Here is a 22,930-nt window from a genome sequence, read left to right on the forward strand (position 1 = left end):
TTATGAATATAGTTAATGATGATGAGTTTATTATATAAATATTTAATAGACAATTTTATGTAAACTACTGTAAGTTACATACCCCAAGTTGTCAGTTTATTGGTTTGGAGAAATACACTTCTGTTTGTCTAAGCAAAACTTATTTTGTAGCTCTGGTGAAATACTTTAATATGAAATGAATAAGCGTGGTTGCAGCTAAAAATTAAAAGGCAAACATGTTCAGTAGTGTGATCAGGAAGTGATCACGTTAATTTGCGCCATGTCGCCCTCCAGTGGACAAGGTGCACCATAGCAGGCCTACTATTAGGTTGTTGAAAAGCAAGATTTTGCACTTGTGAAAACTCTGTCAAAGTCTGAGCTTGTGTAGGAATTATGTGCCAAATCTTCACCTAGTTGAGCTCTCGCACACTCACTGGACGATAGATATAAAAACTCTCACTGGTGATTTATTGACTCACAACACAGTCACAGTGTCTAATAATTAACCTGACCTGTCTTACACTTATTAATCATCCCAACGGTTGAAAGGTGACCTTTGTTGTCCGCGTTTACACGCCACAGACAATTCCACAATGAGGCTGGAGAATGTAGCCTATAGCCTACTACGGACAAATGACTGGAGTAACGTGATCCTACAGTGACAAAAGGCACCATGGTTATTCTGGTTCATGTTCATCATCCATTATCAAGAGGTGAGGAAAGCGAAAGCAGGTAAAGGCTGGGTGGGGGAGGACGAAGAGGACAACTCTTTCTACTGCCAGCTGAGCTATAGACCGATTCCGTACCGGTTTCATGGTCGCAGCCTACGTATTTCCTGTAGGCGGACTCGACATAGCTGCGGGAGTAAAACCCTCACCAGGCGCACCTCTTCCACTACAGTGAACGGCAGAGTGACTGATGTTAGTTTGCCTCAAACTTTACTCCTTTACCTGCTTTTTTACTAACACTAACATTACAAAGATGCCCAGAACATCGAGATGAACCTGTGTAGTTTATGGCTGCTCCAACAGTAGTGGCAACATAAAAACAAACAAAAAACGGAATGTCTAATATCCACCGCTGTGGCGGAGACCAGAGCCATTGAGTAATGGTTGAGACAAAGCAGTGAAAGATACATAACGCAAGTCTTACCCAATACCAAATCTTTCTGTTTATTAACACAAGGCTGCTGTACTTTATACCTCATACTTTAAATGCTTAGTATGAGGTATAAAATACAGCAGCCTTGTGTTTATAAAACAGAAAGATTGGGTATTGGGTAAGACTGAAATTACGTATCTTTCAGGACCCTTCACTGCTTTGTCTCAACCATTACTCAATGGCTCTGGTCTCCGCCACCGAGGTGGATATTAGACATTCCGTTTTTTTGTTTTTTTTTATGTTGCCACTACTGTTGGAGCAGCCATAAACTACACAGGTTCATCTCGATGTTCTGGGCATCTTTGTAATGTTAGTGTTAGTAAAAAAGCAGGTAAAGGAGTAAAGTTTGAGGCAAACTAACATCAGTCACTCTGCCGTTCACTGTAGTGGAAGAGGTGCGCCTGGTGAGGGTTTTACTCCCGCAGCTATGTCGAGTCCGCCTACAGGAAATACGTAGGCTGCAACCATGAAACCGGTACGGAATCGGTCTATAGCGGCTACTGCAGGCCAGGTAACATTCTCATAGCAGGTTTACATATGACAATTTATGACAATTGGACCATTGTATTTTTCTTGCATCAAGCAAATAACGGGCCATTGCGTTACTGTTGTGAGGAATGTGGGCGGAGTTGTAGACAGGTAAGTGAGACCCCGACTGTCTACCACTACCAGGCTATATCAGCAACTTAACAATAGTTAACTTGGGGTCAGCTGGGGTGTCAGTGACAATTCCTAGATGTTACGTAACTTAAGTTGCTTTGGTGTAATTATATAAGCATATTAATATGTGGGCTAGTTCATCGTGGCTGCGCGGTGCATGGTAGCCTATGCATGGCTAGCCTATGAGACCAGAGAGGAAAAAACACACACACATGAGTTTGTAGTTTTCCAACCACAACTCCAACTGTAGCTACTAGCTCATATGCGTTCGATTAGCCTACTTTGAATAAATGTCTGTCTGTGTGCATGTTATACGTTCTGTTGACCTATCTGCCTGATGGCTTTATTTCATTTCAAATTAAGATTAAAATGTGCCTATGGTGTTGGTGTATTTTCCAGCCAGTAACAGGTGGAATGTAACAGTTATATAGCCTAGTGTTTTGTTTTTTAAAATAAAAAGTGGAAACGTCTATTCCAGCTTCCGCCACAAGGTTGCTTTCTTTCCCAATGTTGAGATAGGGGATTTTATGAAATGCTAGATAACTGGGCAGTTTACATTGGCAGAAAATAACTGGTAGTACCATTGTCTGTCTGTCTGTCTGTCTCATTTGTATTATGCAGGTTGGTGAACTATTGTTTTCAGACTGACGGAAAGTCAGAGAAGATATCAAACTATGGTAACCTGAGTCTATCTCATTTAATATAACTGTTTGATAAACATGTGAATTTAATATTAATATAGGCCTATTAGTTTAGTGAGCCATAATCCTGTGACCTGTGGGAGTTTAAAACATGCATAGCTCCTCATGATTTTCACAAGATTTTGGTAGCCACAGGACCTTACATTAAACAGTGCAGTACAAGTGCCAGTTCCCAGAGGTCTTAGCTTTTATACTTTTATTACATGGCAAAATTGGCTCAGCAGCTTCAGGCTTTATCTGTGTTTTAGTGTGACACACCCAGCCAGTCACACTCTTTATCCCAAAGCCACGATGTTGTCAGTAAACAACATGTGTTCTCTGGCCAGTCTGTTCCAGCTGACAAGAGGGATGACAAGCTTAAACCCAAAACACAATTCTGTCTCTCTCCACACATTCTCACCTTGGCAAAACACCCTGCTGCTTTCCTCTGGGAGACCAGACTTATCAATGTTCTTTACTCACAGCCTGCAATCATTTAATTAAGTGAAATGGCAGGAATGGAGGCAACCGCTGACACAGACGACACCAACAATGGCCATTGTCTCGTCGAGGAGGATAGACTGTTCGTTACATCACCTGTGCAAGGGGAACAGCCAGACGGAGCTGTGAAGCAGGGGATCTTTCAGACGTTTCGGGAGAGCTTCAGGGAAAAGAAGAGCCCCTTTTCATCTAATAGCAAAGGGTCAAAGGTCAGGCCCAGTGTGGACATGGCAGCACCCAACAATGACTCCAACAGGGCAACACTACATGTATCTCCGTCACCCAGTGAGTACAGATTCATGTTATTGTCTCCACCAGGCCGGAGGCATGGGGAGAGAGTATGTTTTGCAGTCTGTGCGTGCGTACGTCCGTCCGTCCGTCCGTTACTAGCTAATCTCCTAAACTGTGCACACACACTCCCTGGATGCCAATGACGAACCTCTGCCCCAATTATTCCACAACAGCCTGTTATAGCGCCACCATGAGGCAGATTTAGGCAAAACACATTTCTGTAGATTACTCATACACATTTTATCCATACATCACACAAATCGGTGTACACTATCTCCATAGTCATGTGATCAACACGGATCTGCACCATTTCCCATCTTCCATCCTGATTGGCTAAGGTTGGCTTCCATAGCTCACATGGTTGGTCCATTTCGAACAAAATGCCACAAATCACAAACACAGTGTGCAATTTCCGTGAAATTATACACGCACATAATGCCACTATTTCCCCCCCAAATCAGCCTCACGGTGGTGCTATAAGAGGGCAATTCCTGGCTGTTTTTACTTATAACTACATCGATCTGTGTGCAACTTTGTATGCCCACTCCCTAGAGGACATGGAAAAAACATTTCCCCTGCATCTCTCCACATCTGCCGGTTATAGTGCCACCATGAGGCTGATTTTGTTTATATTCGTCACACAGATTTCATCCAAAACTCACGCAAATCGGTACACATGATCTCTGTAGTCATGTGATCAAGATGCATTCTGCCAAACATCACACACATTCCTATCCTCCTGGTGGAGACCTGTGCCCAGAAGGGCACTTTTTCTAGTTTGTTTTGGTATGGAGTGGACAATGGAAGACTAAATGGGCTTCACAAAAAACAACAGAATATGTAAAATATACAAAAGTAGACACTCTGAAATGTATGTTTTAATGTGCAAATAAACAGACTCACTCATGTTGTCCTCACTTACCAACAATTTCATACTGAGTAAACAATTTCATAAAATCACACAAACTAACGACTTGAAAATGAAAAAAGTGTGAATCCCCGTAGTTAATAATGTATGTTTTTGACAAAAAGCAAAGCAAAGTCTGCTGTAAAGTCAGATTCTGAGGCAGGTTGTGTGGTGACCTCCACAAGGTCATGGGAACAGACGCCACAGTGAGATTTGAACGGTGCTGTTTACATGCAGGCAGCAACTGGATTATCTAACCCACCGGGCTTAAAAGGGTTAGTGTTGCACAAGTTGGCGGTTACATATACAGTACTGTATATTTTAGTGCTGCAACTATTGGTTATTGCTGACGTGCTAATGGGGGACCATTTAAAACAAAGGCGGCTTGCATGCTGTGGTTTGCTACTAAAACGGAGAAGTGAGATTCAGGTTGTCTATGGGCGCAACTTCACAAGTATGCAGATCATGGCCAGGGCTTTGAGAGGTAGCGATGGAGATTCCAGGGGAGGGTTGGGGACCCTGGTACGTTTGGCTTTGGGCTCCAGAGTGGAAGTTCTTGCATTTTATTTTATTAATGTTTATGTTATATAATGGCTACTGGCCTAATTCTGCCCTGCATATCTTAATATCTTTTCCTTTGTATCTAGGGTGGATTTACACAGTATACATTTCTGTATGGACCCCATTTCACTAACATAATTTTACAGCTTTCTCTTTCACATTTCTCTTTCTATCTTTGTCTAACTCAGGTTTGAGTGCTCGTGGGTTGTTCCATAATAAAGATGAGAATGGATCAGAAGCCTCCCCGCCAATCAATAAGAAACTAGCGTCACATTCTAGAACAGGTATACTAACTGACTGACCAGTGTGGTCTGTGTGTGTGTTGGGGGGGAGAGGGCGCTATTGTTTTCACTCCTCTGATACTATATATATATATATATATATATATATATATATATATAACCTATACTGCTGTTATTTTCCATGAGAAGCTGTAATCACCCAAAACATTTCTGTTCTCAAATCTGAACAGTTACAGTTCTTTGCCGATGCCGATTGCGAAATGTCGAATTGATCCAGAAATGCCACTGCGAAATAGTACCGGTACTCATTTCTGCCTCGCTGCCAAAAGTTGTCTGTGATATCCATTTACCAACACCTACCATAGCCTACATGTGTGACAGCACAAGGTAGATGGAACACATTGTGGAAAATATGAACAGAATTTAATTCTGCTTAATATATCCAATGCCAATCAATTAAAATGATGCGCTCCATGGCTGGTTCATGAGAATATTGGCTGTTTTTCTTGCAAGACGGACAACATGTTGACACTTCCACTGTACTCACTGTCATTATTTATAAACCCCCTTTTAAACAGGTTCACAAAGTTAAGAGTGCAGTGCATAATATAGACATTTTCATTATGTTGATGTTTTCCTCTGCAACACAATATTTATTTACATTAATGTTTAGATGACTCCCTGATGAAGAAAGGCGCTGCTTCCATTCGCCGCAGCCTGCGACTCGGCAGTAAAAAGGACAAGGAGAAGAACGTCAACAAGTCTGACAACCAGGAGCAGCTCCTCACAGTGGAGGAGGTCACAGTGGAGGAGGCGAAGGAAGATGTACCAGTGTGGGAGGAGATTGGAGAGTCCTACACGCTTCCAGAGATACCCCTCACACCACTGTCAGGTGAAACAGAGACTGACTGTAGCTCACATCATGTGAAAGGATTTACATTTGTCCTTCAATTTCCCTACCTAAACCCAACAGAAGCATTGTTATGGCTCCTCATGTACGATATATTATACAGTAAGAATTTCAACCTTCATTTGTACCGTATCCTAATACCTCATGTACCCGTCTCCGTTTGATAATCGCTCATCCATGTTTTCACAACGGAGATAATCAGTTATAGACATCTCATTCCTAACGTAAATACATGTAACAGTGAATTCAGTCTTAAGACTAAAGCCTCCATTGATCAAATCGGTTAGAATATGTTCTATTGTATCTGAAAGAAATATTTAGACTTAGAGGGTTGGCAGAACCTCAGGAGATAGAGTGCCCATGGGAATGGAAAGGCTGCTTAAATCCTAGCTCCTCCTGGCATTACAAGTCCCCGCAAGATACTGAACCTATAAGATAACTGCTCCAGGTGAGCAGGTTGGGGCCTTACATGGCCCTACTTGTAAGGCATGTTGTCACTGTGGGAATGTGTGTGCGGATGCAAAATTTAATTATAAAGCACCGAGTTGTCAGAAGACTAGAAAATCATTATATAAAATATACATTTTATTTTATTTTTGTCACTGTACTTTTGCACATTATGTGAAATTTGTGCTCTGCATTTACCCATCCTAACAAATCATTAATAAATAATAATCTACAGTATGGCAATTCATTTTCCTGCATTGACAGCAGGATCCGCACAATAATGTTTCACAAAGGTTTTGGTCACATTTTCTAGGTTTGCCTTATTAAATGAATGAAAATCTGTTTCATGTCTGTCAGTACATCATTATACTCATACTCATTATATACTCATTCTCTCCACTTCTCTCCTCTCCTCTTTGCTCTTTTTCCTTAACCTCTTGTCTCCTCTTATTCTTTCTGCATGTTGCTGCTTGTGCTCTTTGTTCCTCTTTGGTCTCCTGCTCTCCTTCTCGTTTCTCCTCTCCAGTGATGCAGATCAACCATCTGATAGACATGGAGGTTCTGGAGGAGGCCTATCTGAACCTCCTTTCCATGCGGCAGGAGTTCCAGCAGGAGCAAGAGAGTTGTGGCGGCGAAGAGGCTGTCTCCTCTGTGGAGCTTGCCAAGAAGGAGAAGGACCTCAGCCTCCTGTACAGAGCCCTGAAGGACAAAATCAAGACCATCGTGCGTGACTCCAACACCCTTCGCTCCAGGAACAAGGAGCTGTTGGTGTATGTGGCCCGTGTCATTCAGGAGGAGGAGAAGAGGGACGGGGACCCTGGCGGTCTGGCTGGGCCCGGCAGCTACTGGAGGGAGTCGTGGAGGGAGGCAGTGAGTGAAGGTGTGCAGGCCAAGTTGGGGAGCGTTCCCTTGGACAAGAGGGAGCAGAACGCCTCCTGGCTGGCCATCCACCTGGGACTTCTGGGTAAGTCCATCCTGGAGGACCTGGAGTATGTGAAGAAGGACCTCCGGTGGTCATATCCACGCAGCTTCAATGTCTTCAGCACCTACGTGAGGTGCTACCACAGAGATGTTGGACAGCACCTGAAGAAGCTCCAACAGCAGGTAACAGACTTGAAGGACTATTACGCTCTGCTGGACTGGATCATCAACCGCTACCAGAGGTCAGTGTCCTTTAGTGAAAAGTCAGCATTTCCCTTTCAGTTCCATCTGTACATGAACATGTGCCACTTCATGTTCATTTAAAGGATGAGCTGGTATGTTCAGTTCTTAAACATGAAATGACTGAGAAAGAAGAATGGAGGAGAAAAACCTCTTTGTCGAAGCTGAACCATTTTGTTAAATTTAATTTTAACATAATATCTTGGATGCAACCACACCAGTATAACATGGACTGTTGTGAAATGTATCTGAGAGGCAAGGCGAGGCTGAACCATTTTGTTTACATACTGTAACTGTATATCTCGCATGCCTTCAAACCACTGTGCTACCAAACAATGGATTGTTGTTTAAAAGTATCTGAGAGGTGTGGAACTTTTCTCTGGCAGTGAGAGGATTATGGGTAGCCCGTCACTGCAGCCAGAGATGAAATTGGAGCATACTGGCCTCTCCCTGGAGGATGGTTTCCTGGATCAGCTCAAAGACAGATACTGTTGCAGACTCCAGGTGAGATGTGGTACAGTAGTACATGTACATGTTAATTCATCTTTAACCACTTGAACCCCAGCAGCATGCCTATTCTGGGCGAACATTAGCCCAAAGTATCCATCTACAGTAGTATAGGCTCACAACGCAACCTAACATGTCAGTAGAGCCTGGCATCAGCCTGATAAATAGTATAATATACAGTGTGTTTTGTTACTAAGGCTACAGATGTTTCTGAGACTTTTAGATCTTCATACCTGTCTCCTTCCTCACATGCATCTGTTAGGAGGACATGAAGTCAGCACTGGGCAAAATGATAGAATTGGAAAATGAGGATTTTTGGAAGGAGAGGAAACAGCTGCGTAGTAATGACAATGGTGACAGACCGCCAGATAACGAGGACAACTTTCTATGCTCTCAGTTCCCCATGGATATCTGGACGGTACGCCACTGTTGATTCTGTTGTCAGATGTTGTATGTATGTATGAATGTATGAATGAATGTATGAATGAATGAATGAATGAATGAATACACCCACATGGCATCAATCTATCTCTTAGCCAAATAGAATATACCCATAATGTTTTCCCTTTTCTGCTGTACAGGGCGAGTTGTTCAGTAGCCTATGTCACTGTGTAATGTGGTTATATAGCCACTTGGGGGCAACAAAGATGCTTAAATCCACTACTTTAGTCTTGGTCCTACAGGTTCTGAGTTCTGACATTAACACTGTCTATAACCAACACATTCTTTCTGCAGAATGTGAAGAGCAATTTGACAAACTCCAGCAAAATTGATCAACAGCTGGAAATGAAAGTAGGCTATTCCTGCTTCGAAGAGTTGAAACAATTTCCAAAGAGGTATGTAACACAAAAGTATAGCTTTCACAGTTTGAAGTTTACAGGCAGGAACTCGTATTGTATAGGCAGGCGCCATAGCAGAGAGGGCCTCCATAGACAGTATGCCTCAGGCTTTTGTTTGGGTCAATGAAAAAGTTTACCTCTTTTTAGTTGATGTTTTCACTGTATATTGAAATGATGACACTGAAGAGCTGTCACTGTGTTCCTTTATTCTGTCCATTTGAGACAGATTAAAGAATTGGCATGAATACATGACATTTTATGAACAATGTTTGACTTTTAAGTTAAATAAAAATAAATATTTAATGGCAACCCATAAAAACTGGTCTGTGTTTGAAAGTACTGCTGTGGGAGTATGAAAACATGAATGAGTAAATAAATGAACATGTCATTCAGGGTATTTTGATTAACTTATTCAATGTGTAGGTTTGAGACAGAGTTCAGACACTGCTGCAGCTATGGTGATGTCCCCCCTCCTCTCTGGACTGAATACCAGATAACATACATCAACAGCTTTATCACTTTAAAGTAAGTGTCTCAACAAGAGCCAGACGGTACATCAGCCAGGTTTATTGTTTGTTTGATTTTGTTTTTGTTTTTAACAAGATCAGTATCGGCAATTATGTAACAGATGTTGACAGTTAAGTTGTCAGGCAGAAACCTCCTATCTCCATGATTTCATTTTTTGTGTTTTTTTGTAAATGAGTGTTCTACTTGATCATACTACAGCGTCACACAAAAGCATCAAAAGTAGCAGATGTACATGATCGAAACACGTGTTTTGAGCTTGTAGATCTGCTAATTTTGGTGTTTTTTAATTTGAATCCTGGAAGGTAACAGTTTGGGAGATATGAGGTTTCCACCCGACAGAGACAATATACTTTTTTCTATTTGCTTATAGATTTAACTAAACTAACTTTTTCAAATTGATTTCAAGATTTTGCACTTTTTATACAAACTATCCATCAAAACATTCGTAATCGGTTGTCAAGGATTCTCAAAAGTCAGGATCTGCATTTGGAATCGGAAATAATTATATTTCCAGATATTTTTGCATATAGGCTTACATACAAGGAATTTTGTCTTCTTTGGCCTGTAAAGTAGTGTAATAGTGGATTGAGGGAGACAAATGTGTTAAAGCTACATTCATAAATTCTGCTAAACACACTACACACCTCTACTTCAGTACCAAGACAAAACAAATGTAAGGAGTTACAGCTCTTGGGTCTTTGTAGGACAGACATGAATAACCAGCAATTCAACTCTTTATTTTTGACTGGGTGTCTGAAGCACACAGAGCTGTGGCTATTTCTGAATCCAAACAAGTCAGTCCCTTGAGAAGGAAACCCCCGAGGCTAGCACTGAAGGGAGTCATGTGCTTTAAGGGAAACGGTCCTCTGTATGTGAAATGTGTACTGTGTATGACTCAAGAGAAAGAGAATGGAATGCAAGTAACTAAAACCTACCATATGGGCTCTGCCGGTCTAGATCATGTGATCATTTGCAGCGAACCACCACTTTGTTTGCCACGTACCATTATTAATAGTATTTTATTAGAAAGTATTTATGTTAAATAGAATATTTATTCTCCACTTGTGTACATTTGCCTTTAGATTAATTTAGACTAAACCTAACTCAAGATAAAATACAATATATGTGCATCATCTGACGAAGTCTCACAAGACACTTGTCATTGTGACATTGTGCGTCACAGCCTCAGAACAGCCTCAGAACATATTCCACTTCATATTTAAACTGAATGAAACACATTTAATCATTGATTAAATGTGATTAATCATTTAGTTGAGCATTCAATAAGGTTATAACTTATAATTGTATGTTTTCTTCTGTTAGTAGTAAGTACATAACTCCACCATGCTGGGTTGCTTAGCTGGGCTGTGTAAGTCAAGGAAGTGGGGGTTTGAATGAAACACATTTAATCATTGATTAAATGTGATTAATCATTTAGTTGAGCATTCAATAAGGTTATAACTTATAATTGTATGTTTTCTTCTGTTAGTAGTAAGTACATAACTCCACCATGCTGGGTTGCTTAGCTGGGCTGTGTAAGTCAAGGAAGTGGGGGTTTTGAGTTGGAGTGTCTTCCCTGGCCAACTGGGAGAGTGGTCGTAAAGTTTGTGTTTGCCCAAAGTGTGTTTGGCTACGACCCTACGTCCTACAGTCCCACAGCGTGAACACTAAAAAGTGCCAATTAGGAATGTATCTATTTATTATGAGAGGATTTTCATCATTCAATATCTCCAAAATACACTGGATTCATTCTGCAAAAGTGTCCATTAATCATTCATTGATCACTTTGTCAACCATGGACCTTAGAACCCAGTTCAACCCACATCTTGTTTTGTGTGCTGTCAAACATTTTGTTAGAGAAGGTGTCTCCAGATCTTCCACTAGTAAACTGAAAATATCAACATGTCACCCTCAATCACCTAAGACCTTCCATTTCCCTGTTTCTCTTTCCCCAGAGAGTACATGGAGAACTACAGGGACAGATGCCCAGATCAAGCAGACAGTTTTAACAAAGAGGTTGACTGGCTAATAGGGAACCTGGGCCAAGGTCTGGAGGACCAGTACAAGAATGATGTCAAGGTAGGTTGAAGAAAGGTTTACTGCATAGTGCTTTTTCACTGAAGAATTGATTATACATACAGTTATATTAACACATTTTACTGTGTGGCTATTAAAATAGAAATGAGTGTTTAGGGTGTTATACCTACTTATGCAGTATACTTAAACCCCTTCGTATATTGTGGGGAGATGGGGTACGGTGGTCTGTGAGGATTCTTCGAAATATGCTAGTGGTCCAGAGCTCCAAAAAGATGAGAACCTGAAACCTTATTCTAGTCAAATGTCTTGGAACTGGCATCATGACAATCTAAGAGCAATAACTATACTTTGCAGCTTGAATTCCTTGAATGTCGTCGTTGGTAGCAAATAGCAGGTGTGTTACCATTCGCTTCCTCTTCTTAAACAATTCCTGCCGCCACAGAATCAATTTTAAAAGATCAACTTTAAGATGTTAGAGGATGCTTGTGCAGGATGAATACCACAGAGCCTGTCAATGTGATTTTCAGATCTACCAGAGGAGGATGATGACCAGGAATTGGCTCACCAATGATGATAACTTCCAACAGCTTTATAAGCGAACAGAGACGCTTTCCCAGAACTGTGCTCTCATGAGACCCCCTTACGTACAGATGAGGAATACTGTGAAAATAATATTGTTAATGGGCCAAACATTGATATGTCAAATTTGTTACATTATGCGTAAACCTCTTCACCAAGTGCTTTGTTTTTCTTTACTTTATTTACTTCCGTATGTCATTATGTCTGTATTTACTGGAATTAGAGAGCAGGTTAAAAGAAAAGCAACAGTGACTTGGGAGAATTGTATTGCTTTACAATGCTGAAAGATTCAACATATCGATATTGATGTTAAGACTTGCATATGCTTCCAGAGAAGGACCCTCATCTCATGCAATGTCTGAACATGCAGAGCAGGAAATTACTTTTATGGTCTACTTGACAATGGCTGGTAAATTCCCAAGCGTACCGGCCAACTTTCACTAATTGAACTTGATACAAAGGCTGGTGAATTCCCCAGCCTACCAGCCAACTTTCACTAATTCATAATTAAGATTGGTTGAGAAAGCCAGTGATAGTTTTGTAAGCGATTGCCTGTCACTAGTAATTTTGTGTCCTACCAGGTCTAATAGTACGTTTTAACAGTGGGAGAACAACGGCGACTCTCTGTGATACAGATCTCCTCGTGGGTGTTCCTGCTGTCAGATCTATGTCCTCGTATAGGTGGTATGGAGGGTAAACAAAGCAACACAATTTGATTGGCTATCACCGGGCGATGTCGTCCAAAGATAAAATATTTTCATGTTTTCGGGGCGACGTTCCTCCACCCACTTTTAGACTATCGCCTCTTCGCCTGCTATCGCCAGTAGTTGCCGAGTCCCATACCATAGACAAACTAGAAAAAGTGCCCTTCTGGGCACAGGTCTCCACCAGGATAGGAATGTAGGACATTGCAGCTTGCCTTTGTGAAGTCTTCTGTGATGTTTGGGTAAATGCACATTCCTGCTCAACTTTACAATAGCCAATCTCCTGCTGGGTGAGAGTTGACACACCCACTCTCCTGGCTGTTGAGTAGAAGAAGCCCCCTGGACAATACTCCAATCCAACCCTTGATGCTGAGTGCAAAGCAGGCAGAGAGGCATTCCATGTTATTTTCTATATGTCCCCTTGTTGTATTTTTTTATAGGCTATTGTGCTAAAGAAATCAAAACAAATATTGTATTAAGTGTAAATGTATAGATTTAAAATGAGAATTGCCAAAGGTTGTTCAAGCACAGTTTTTGACCAGTGGGGGGTCTAGTTAGCCCTGCTCCCTGGCGTGTGTGTGTGTGTGTGTGTGTGTGTGTGTGTGTGTGTGTGTGTGTGTGTGTGTGTGTGTGTGTGTGTGTGTGTGTGTGTGTGTGTGTGTGTGTGTGTGTGTGTGTGTGTGTGTGTGTGTGTGTGTGTGTGTGTGTGTGCGAGTGCATGACGCGACTTGGCTTGTTGTAGCGCCACCATCAGGCTGTTGAAAACTGTCAAGTGGCATTTCTTCCTCAGCCTAGTGGGAATATGCGTGCACAGTTTCATCGCAATCGGACGCTGTGTTGAGGAGTTGTGCGATTTGTACAAAGCGGGCTACTCCTGAAAACTGTAGGAGCCAATCGTGGCCAATCAGGATGGAATATGAGAAATCAAACAAACCTGTCTTGATCACATGACTATGGAGATCATGTGTACCGATTTGCGTGAAATTTGGATAAAATCTGAAGGAGTAATAATAGAAAATGTGTTTTACATATGTCGGCCTCCTGGTGGCGCTATAAAGAGCAGATGTGAAAAATTCCAGGCAAAGGTTTTTCCTTGGCCTCTAGGGAGTTGGCATACAAAGTTATCCACAGATCCGTGCAGTTAGAGGTAAAACACTTTTCGGCCAGTTATAGCGCCACCTTGAGGCTGAGTTGAAATTGTTCATGTGGCATTTCGTCCTCGGCCTAGTGGGAATGTGGGTGCACAATTTCACGGAAATCACGCGATGTGTTCATGATTTGCAGCATTTTGTTTGAAACTGAGCACTCCTGTGAACTTTGGAAGCCAATCTTAACCAATCAGGATGGAGTCTGAGAAATCTGAAAGACCGGTTTCGTTGAATGGCTCTAGAGAGACTGTGTACCAATTTGCGTGATGTTTGGACAAAATCTGTAGGTGTACTGTGCAAAAACTTGTTTTGCACAAAGCGGCCTCCTGGTGGCGCTATAACAGGCCGTTCTGGAAAGTTTGTGGCAGAGGTTCATCGTTGGCATCCAGGGAGTGTGTGTGCAAAATTTGGCATCGACCGGGTTAACGGTGGCCGAGATTAGCTGCTCACGGACACACACACACACACACACACGGACGGACGGACACACGGACGGACGGACGGAGTGCAAAACCTACTCTCCCCCATGCCTTCGGCCTGGTGGAGACAATAACGCACTTCCAGAAAATACGTCAGGCTGTCGCCCGCTGTTAAAACGCACTGTAACTATTCCCTTATTAGACGGTACATCCTGGTAGGATGGAAACCCTGGATTGGGAACTCTGGTGTTGTGCACAAGGTTTCTAGAACCACATGGCTCCCTGGAGCCCCTGCTGAGCTTGGATTGAACCATGGCAAAACCAGAGGCTCATTCTCAGTTTTTACTTGTGTGTTATAGCAAAGAAATAAAACAGGAAAATCTCTTTATCTTCATCAAATTACATTTTGTCTGTGGTATAAATTGTGTTGAAATTGTATGGATTAAGTTCTCAGTCGCCATGACTGATTCCAGTTATTTGAATTCCATTGAAGTCGTCATGTATTCTATGGAAACATGTGGCGTGCAGCAAAAGGCTATCTAAAAGCTTAAGCTTACAAGTTACAACGCATCACTATTTGTAGATGCCTACAATTAGCAACGAGCCTCAGACAAGCCTCAACCACAGCCAAAGACGTGGCACTTGTGATTGGTGGTAGTTATCTCCACCAGGCCAACAGGCCAGGAGACAGGGAAAATGTATGTTTTGACCCTGTCCCGGTAGGTCAGCGAAGACACTCCTTTTCCTGTTCCCCTCTAAGGTGAAGTGGAATTCTGGGAAAGGCTGATGAATATTTGATACAGAAACACGGAAATGTATACCTGCTATATATATCGGTATTTCTCAATGGAAATCCTTATTAACTTCCTGATAGCGATCTTAACAAAATTAAATGCCCAGGGGTCTGGCTGTGAAGTGAATGGAAAACATGTTACTGAGGTTACTCATAAAGATTTGGCAACGGCCCATATTAATAGCCGGATACAAAGTAGTAGAGGTCGGATATGGGTGGTCAGTCAGTCATGTGGTAGAGGAATAACATCAGTTCCCATTTTCTTTTTATATCCTGTTATTGTGTCATGATTTACCCTGAAGTTATTGTTATTCTTTGTTTTTCTGTTAACAGACTCTGGTGAACACATTACATTTGCATGTGGTGAAAGAATACTTGTCGCAGCTGATGAAAAATAACTACTCCTGCAAGAACAGGAAGCACGAGAGAGCGGCAGCCAAGATTCGTTCTCAGTGGGCAAAGCTCAGGGAGCTGTTTGAGGAAATGGTAATAACCACTTCACTTTCCAATACTGTCGCTGTCGAGTGGAAAACTTGTATATCCACAGCTGTAACTTTTCAGGAAATTGAGAAAAAAAAGACATGCGTTCTAAATTTTCAATGGATCCAATGTAGTTATTAGGCTATTTAGTTACCCTGTTAATTAATACTCATCGGATCAATATTTATAAAACCCACGGACAGACTTAACCAAGCAAAATATTGTATTTAAAATCGCACTTGTGTGAAGTGAGGGGCGCTCTTATCATCATACATCATCATACATCACATTCCGTGCTCAGCCAATCAAATCATTTCTGTGGTGCACACACACAGACATAGGAGGGCCTCAAAAATGTAAAATAAAAGAATAAAAAGGTTAATTATAGAGATACAAGGTTTCTGCCCGACAGCGGTGATGTTTCTCTCTGTGTATGGTTTGGAGAAAATGTGTGTCAGGATGCAGAAAAGAGGAAAAGAGCAGCTGTGTGACATTATCCATTCACCAGAGGAATATAGGCTACAACCATTGGTGGAAGAAGTACACAGATTAAAAATGTGACTTGAGTACACAAGTATTGGCATTGATACTTACAGTACTCAAGTACTTAAATTCAAGGCTTCGTGGGGTGTGTAATTGATAGAAAATAAGCCATTTTTGGGTGAACTATCCCTTTAAGCCAAGGGATATGTTTCACAATTGGATAGATATGTATTCAATAGTGTAACGAACCGGCAAAAGAGCTAAGACTAAGGGCCGATTCATACTCCTATTTTAGAGCCGAATAAAAGTCGGTTCGGCTCTGTAGAGCCTACAATGTGACGTCATTTGAGGTTCGGGGGGGGGCGGGTACCGTCCTAAAGTCGTCTCTTCGGTGCTACTGAAAATTTCTGACGAGCCGAAATAATTTCGGCACTACAGCGCCGAAACAGCGGTAAAATAGGAGTACGAATCGGCCCTAAGGGAGCTAGCTCTCTTGAAGGAGCAAGTTACGGCCGGGTCTTTTGCAGGGTCGTTACAATATTGACAGAAAAGTCAACTAGTAGCCTACATTGACCTGAGGGACTCTGGTCAACCAGGTTTAAGTGGTTAAACGTCCACTTTGCAGAAGTCTACCCATGAATGGCTGCACCCAGTGGGAGACGACCTGAGTGACATCATCGGAGAGAGGAACAAGAGAGACATAAAGAACAACCTTCAGCCTCTAGTGAACCACTACCCTGATATCAGGTAAACACTGTGCTTTTCATATCGTTACTGTCGGCTGGGCACAAACCTCTTATCTCCATATTCACACTTTATGAGTTTTTTTCTGTGTATAAATTAACGCCCTACTTGATCATACTAAAGCGTAACACAAAAGTAGCAGATCCACAAGCTCGATCCGCTACTTTTTATGCTTATTTTTATTTTTATTTGAATCCTGAAAATATCCGTTCCATAAATAATGACCTATTTTACAGTTGTTGACAGTGTCATGTAAATGTAATGAAAATGATGTACAAGCTCACAAACATTGTGCATTGTGAGCTTGTAGATCTTCTATTTTTGACACAGTCTTTACATTTCTGAAAAGTGTCTTGTAAAAACATGCCCAAAATAGGGATTGTAGGTTGAGAGTAGTTCAAGAACTCAAGCTGTGTTTTGCAAATACAGTGTTTAACCAATGAAAAGTGCAGAGCTTGTGACTAAATAATAACTACACTGGACCCATTGGAACAAAGGCTCACACAGGATCTGTTTCGGCCTAATGGTCCTTGGGTCAAGCCATGTGACAACGCTGAGCAACACATCCGTTGTCTGTTCGTCAGAGGTGAAAAGGACATTTCTTGTGTGCTGGCTATTCCTTTATTTCCACTTTCCACAGTGTTGCAGGTGTTCTGCTTTTGCAGTTTCTCTTCCTTAAAGTAACAGTATCAAGGCAAGTCATTGGGCACTGTCACACGATTGTAAAGACGAAACGGAACAGAGTTTCTGTGCTCCAGACTCAGTGACCAGAAGCATTTGAAATTTGTGGGAGACAACAGTCTGGCCACGTGAGGGTAAAGGGTCAGGGTGGAACACTTGAGCGGGCTTAAAGAGAAAGACCAATAGACGTCTACACATGAATGATGACACTGTAATTTCCCTGGGAAAAACCCCCAAATGGGCTGATAACGTGTGGATTGGCTGGATAAAACAGGACATACGTACTGTAGGTGTAGGATATGGGGATGATGATGGATATGAAATGAAGCTGCCAGCATATCTAGGTCATCTTAGGTGACCAACTGACCATACCTACATAAATAATTGAATCCTGCCCTAGACCTCTGCTCCATGTTTTCCCCTCTTTTTTTGTAATGACTATTTTCAGTACAGTCACAGTAGGCAACATGATAATTTGTATTATTTATTATTGTGTCATTGTAATAATTTAAGAGGGAGAGACTGAGCCTGCATAATACATTAGAGGCTCCATTTTCGTCACATGAGCTAAACCCGTTATCCCTAAACTTCTTTGCCTTTTTTTTATTTTTTTTACTATTTTGCAAAACATTTTTGAATAGTTAAAATGGCCAGTCTACAAGCTCACAACGTGTCAATGTAGATTGGCTAGTTGAACTATTAAAAAATGTTTTTCAAAATAGTAAAAAAAAAGTTTAGGGATAAGGGGTTTAGCGATGACGAAAATGGAGCCCTAGGTGTCCTGAGTGAAGAAGACTGAAGAGCATCCATTTAAAACTTAAGTCTGTGAATGTGTAACAGGTATCACAAATGTGACACCTAATTGACAGATATATGTTTCCTGTAAGACAGGATAAAGATATTAAAGAAGGGAGACAGCAAAACCGTGTAGCGTTTGTTCACCATCTCCTAGAGTTATCTTTATTCACAATAATCACAATAAACAATACAACATTTCCCTGACTACTGCTGCACTGTCCATTTAGTATTATTTACCCAGTATTTATAATACTGCATCATCATATTCAGCATTTAATACTGAACTGTATTTTACTGTCTGTCTAGACATATACTGTATCCCATATACATTCACAGTTCACATGTTCTTTGTTCATAGAACATTCCACATTATACTCAGAATTCCAACCAAAATACAATAAACATTCTCTTGTCATTCTGTTCCAAAATACATCAAAATAACCACCATTTCACATATGTGTCATCTTTCTGCATTATCACTTTAAATCCGTTTTTGGACAAATACTGTAAACATGCCTCTAAGGTGCATTACTGCATTTTCATATATAAAAGCATCATTTCAGGACTTAATACAAACAGTAACAGTATGGTGTATAGTGTAAAACCATTTCCCCAAAACCCTTTTAACACTGTAGAATGTACACAAAATAAATAATGGAATCTATAAATCAAAACAAAGCCTAAAACTGGAGCGGTGATACTCATGACAGACAATTAATTATTGTAACATGACGGAACATTCTCAACGTGGCGACGCCATCTTGACTCAAGTGTGTGAGTCACAACAAACACTGGGAAACTTCCTAAGTCCCCGTTTTACTCTTAAATGACAACAAACAATGTCCTGAGTCATCTCTAAACGTGCATAAACAAACGGTAATCATTTCTGTGGTTTGTGAAGTATTACCCACCTGTAAAACAGGATAAGAATGTTAAAGGACAACTTTGGGTTTTTTCAACCAAGGTTCATGTTTTAGGTTGTTATTAGAGAAAGTAAAAGATGAGTGTTAATTTTCTTTCATTTGTTGCTTTCTTTCGTTTTAGGGATTTTAGCTGTTTTTGACAGGGGGGCGGGGGCATTCGAGCATGGGGCTAAATATGTATTTCTTTACAACATTTTATGGTGATTTATTTTTGTATTATTTACTATAGTCCTAATATACCCCAGGAAATTACATCTGGCCACAGAAGATCACAGGATCTACTGAATGTGATCTACCTACTGGGGGAAGGCTTATACTGTGTGTATAGGCTCAATATGTCAGTTTGTCACATTCAATAGATCCTGTTATCTAATGTGGTCAGATGTAATTTCTTGGGGTTTATTAGGACTATAGTAAATAATAATAAAAAATATCGCCATAATATTTTGTAAAAAATACATACTTAGCCCCATGCTCGAATGCCCCCGCCCCCCTGTCAGAAACTGCTAAAATACCCAAAACAAAAGAAAGCAGCAAATGAAAGAAAATTAACACTCACCTTTTAGTTTCTCTAATAACAACCTAAAACATGAACCTTGGTTGAAAAAAACTAAAGTTGTCCTTTAAAGAAGGGAGACAGCAAAACCGTGTAGCGTTTGTTCACCATCTCCTAGAGTTATGGGGGGAGACGGTGGTGCATGCGCTGAAGACACTACACTTTGGAAAGACAGGTTTTACCTGTGGTCCTACACTGCCACCTATTGACCAGGTTATCTGTGGTTTTGTTGGAAAATGATATGAAGACACAAACCGAGTTAAAAAGAAAGACACTGGTTACAAATAATACAATCACTTTAGTGAGCATCACACACGCTTAGCTTCAGCAGTCCAATTGCTGCTGAGCAGTCCAAGTCTACACCTCTTGTCTATATCTCTCAAATCGAAACCGACATCCTCTGAAAGACATGTCTGGAACGTAAAATCAAGTACCGATGTGGCCTGACAGAATGATCAATGGAATGATCACACGTAGTTATCTGATGGGTTGGATTGGAATGTAGGGGTCAGATGTCACATCTGGACCATGTCAGAGGCAGTGTAAGCCCAGTCCGGACCGACACGGCGACTTGCAACTTACAACAGAATCCTAAATCTGTAGTTTGCAATTCGACAGTCCACACCCAGGCGCCTAGCTGTGACCGATTATCATTACCACAATAATATCTGGTAAACAACAGAAAAGGCTGTCCCTAAACTGGACAGTGACAGATGGTGACAGACACATCAAGGCACGGACATAGTTTACCCTTTCCATAGCAAGTCAACCTATTATATTAAAATATTGTGTTGTCTACTTTTGTATAAAATGTGCTTTCCTTTACTTTGGGAAGGTGAGTGTGCAGGGTGGCACGCTAGAGGATTTTACAGCACGGATTAGGACCCAGAGAACGCCCCTCACTTCACACTTGTGTGAAGTGAGGGGCTGTAACTCGAGAACCGTTCGTCCCACCGACTTCAAATTGGACACATGCGTTCCACACCCCCTTAGGGAGTGGAGTGCCCAGTGTCCACACCCCCTTAGGGAGTGGAGTGCCCGGTGTCCACACCCCATTAGGGAGTGGAGTGCCCAGTGTCCACACCCCCTTAGGGAGTGGAGTACCCAGTGTCCACACCCCCTTAGGGAGTGGAGTACCCAGTGTCCACACCCCATTAGGGAGTGGAGTGCCCAGTGTCCACACCCCCTTAGGGAGTGGAGTACCCGGTGTCCACACCCCATTAGGGAGTGGAGTACCCGGTGTCCACACCCCCTTAGGGAGTGGAGTACCCGGTGTCCACACCCCCTTAAGGAGTGGAGTGCCCGGTGTCCACACCCCCTTAGGGAGTGGAGTACCCGGTGTCCACACCCCCTTAAGGAGTGGAGTGCCCGGTGTCCACACCCCATTAGGGAGTGGAGTGCCCAGTGTCCACACCCCCTTAGGGAGTGGAGTACCCGGTGTCCACACCCCCTTAGGGAGTGGAGTGCCCGGTGTCCACACCCCCTTAGGGAGTGGAGTGCCCGGTGTCCACACCCCCTTAGGGAGTGGAGTGCCCGGTGTCGAGTCGGTCCACACCCCCTTAGGGAGTGGAGTACCCGGTGTCGAGTCGGTCCACACCCCCTTAGGGAGTGGAGTACCCGGTGTCGAGTCGGTCCACAGCCCCTTAGGGAGTGGAGTGCCCGGTGTCGAGTCGGTCCACAGCCCCTTAGGGAGTGGAGTGCCCGGTGTCGAGTCGGTCCACACCCCCTTAGGGAGTGGAGTGCCCGGTGTCGAGTCGGTCCACAGCCCCTTAGGGAGTGGAGTGCCCGGTGTCGAGTCGGTCCACAGCCCCTTAGGGAGTGGAGTACCCGGTGTCCACACCCCCTTAGGGAGTGGAGTTCCCGGTGTCGAGTCGGTCGGTATGATGCACTTATGCATCATACAATATCTATGACTATGTAATATGGATGTACCTGTACCATGGGCATGCAATATTCCACACTTCCTTTTTCATAGGCAGTTACACTATGGCTTGTGTATCAGCAGATCTCTCCCCCCTCCTCCCCAAAGCTATACTCGGGGCTTAAAGTTCTCAGTCCTGGGGACGGATTTCAGTCCTGAGGATTTCATAGGGGTCATTTAATGAGATCAGTGCAGATTTGCAAAAAATCTTTTTCAGTCTTGGGATTTCTTTTGGCTTTAAGCCCTGGCTACTATACTTCAGCTGCCTTTTAAGGGTCAAAGCCCATATTGGCCTTGCGAGGGATCAGAGGTTACGAAACGGGCCCGGAAGGGTAATTTGTCTAGCCTGGTTAACCACTCCCCCTTGAAATCACATTGCATTTCTCTCTCGCAGAATGGAATGAAATGTTGATTTCACTCTCTCAGAGTCAGAGTGAAATATCAACAATGAGGATTTCACTATTAATATGGTCTTTCCTTCCTATGTCCAGTAAGAAGCACCTGGCTGCCGTGCTGTACTTCAGGGGTCTTGTGAGGGGTCGGGAGCGCCGGCTCATACTCCAGAAGCTCACAGAGTTGAAGAAAAACATGGGAAACAATCCTGATAGGAGCAGGGCTCTGTTCAGCGACATGCAAGTCACAGCCAACAGGGACTGCCTGGCAGATATAGCCTGCCTCAGCTTCTTCCTGCCTGACAATGACAACTAGCTGGACTCCTCACTCAGGATGACCGGGGAAGACATTCGGATGTCACTGGTAGTGTTGCAGTCAATGAGGTGCCCTTGAGCAAGGCATTAATCAGCGTCCTTTTCGAGTTGGAACAGAGGAAGAGAAAAGACTCAATGACTCAGTGTCTCTGCATATACCAACAAACAAAGCGTTGTCTGAAGTGGGTTGATGGCACTGTGATTTCTGTGAGAAACTGGGTTTTTGATTTAGCCTTTGAAGGTTTTATGAGACTATTATGCACACTTTGACAGATCATATCCAGATTAAATATATACTGTATGTATTATGTAATTTTAATGTTATATTTTAGTTTCTTAAATAACATGAATATTTGACAATGGCCTATTGTAACGGCGGACGCCGTTACTATACCTAATGCAGATGCTGACACAAATCCACATGTATGGTATAATGTAAATAAGGACACAAATTGTAACAAATGCATTTATTGAAGTTAAGGGGGGTGCGGGCAGCTCAAGGTTATACAGGGGGGACACTGAGTTGTCGGTTATTCGTTGAAGTGGCGGATCTCCTCATACACCTACAAATGAACAGATATAA

The 22,930-nt window shown here is 42.3% G+C and overlaps 1 protein-coding gene across 2 annotated transcripts; it reads left to right on the plus strand.

Moving 5' to 3' along the window:
* Positions 1 to 1,659: 1,659 nt before the first annotated feature.
* Positions 1,660 to 22,379, plus strand: exoc3l4 (exocyst complex component 3-like 4). Of its 2 annotated transcripts, none has more exons than XM_083791372.1 (15): positions 1,660 to 1,779; positions 2,422 to 2,477; positions 2,966 to 3,266; positions 4,929 to 5,024; positions 5,656 to 5,874; positions 6,866 to 7,502; positions 7,887 to 8,004; positions 8,270 to 8,425; positions 8,743 to 8,843; positions 9,270 to 9,371; positions 11,330 to 11,453; positions 11,939 to 12,057; positions 15,384 to 15,540; positions 16,643 to 16,764; positions 22,132 to 22,379. In XM_083791372.1, the coding sequence occupies exons 3-15, from the start codon at positions 2,990 to 2,992 to the stop codon at positions 22,346 to 22,348; spliced, it is 2,445 nt and encodes an 814-aa protein (XP_083647498.1). In that variant the 5' UTR covers positions 1,660 to 1,779; positions 2,422 to 2,477; positions 2,966 to 2,989; the 3' UTR covers positions 22,349 to 22,379. The 2 variants fall into 2 exon arrangements, with proteins under 2 accessions (XP_083647498.1, XP_083647497.1); XM_083791371.1 differs by having other exon boundaries at positions 2,986 to 3,266.
* The last annotated feature ends 551 nt before the right edge of the window (positions 22,380 to 22,930 follow it).

The sequence above is a fragment of the Protomyctophum parallelum genome (assembly GCF_964188405.1).
Source record: "Protomyctophum parallelum genome assembly, chromosome: 20".
NCBI lineage: Eukaryota > Metazoa > Chordata > Actinopteri > Myctophiformes > Myctophidae > Protomyctophum > Protomyctophum parallelum.

Bases quoted from the DNA above. Each gene is read 5' to 3' on its own strand.
- exoc3l4 (XM_083791372.1), top strand. From the start codon at position 2,990: ATGGCAGGAATGGAGGCAACCGCTGACACAGACGACACCAACAATGGC. The intron at 5,025-5,655 runs GTATACTAACTG...ATTAATGTTTAG, and splicing joins AGCGTCACATTCTAGAACAG to ATGACTCCCTGATGAAGAAA. The intron at 7,503-7,886 runs GTCAGTGTCCTT...TTTCTCTGGCAG, and splicing joins ATCATCAACCGCTACCAGAG to TGAGAGGATTATGGGTAGCC.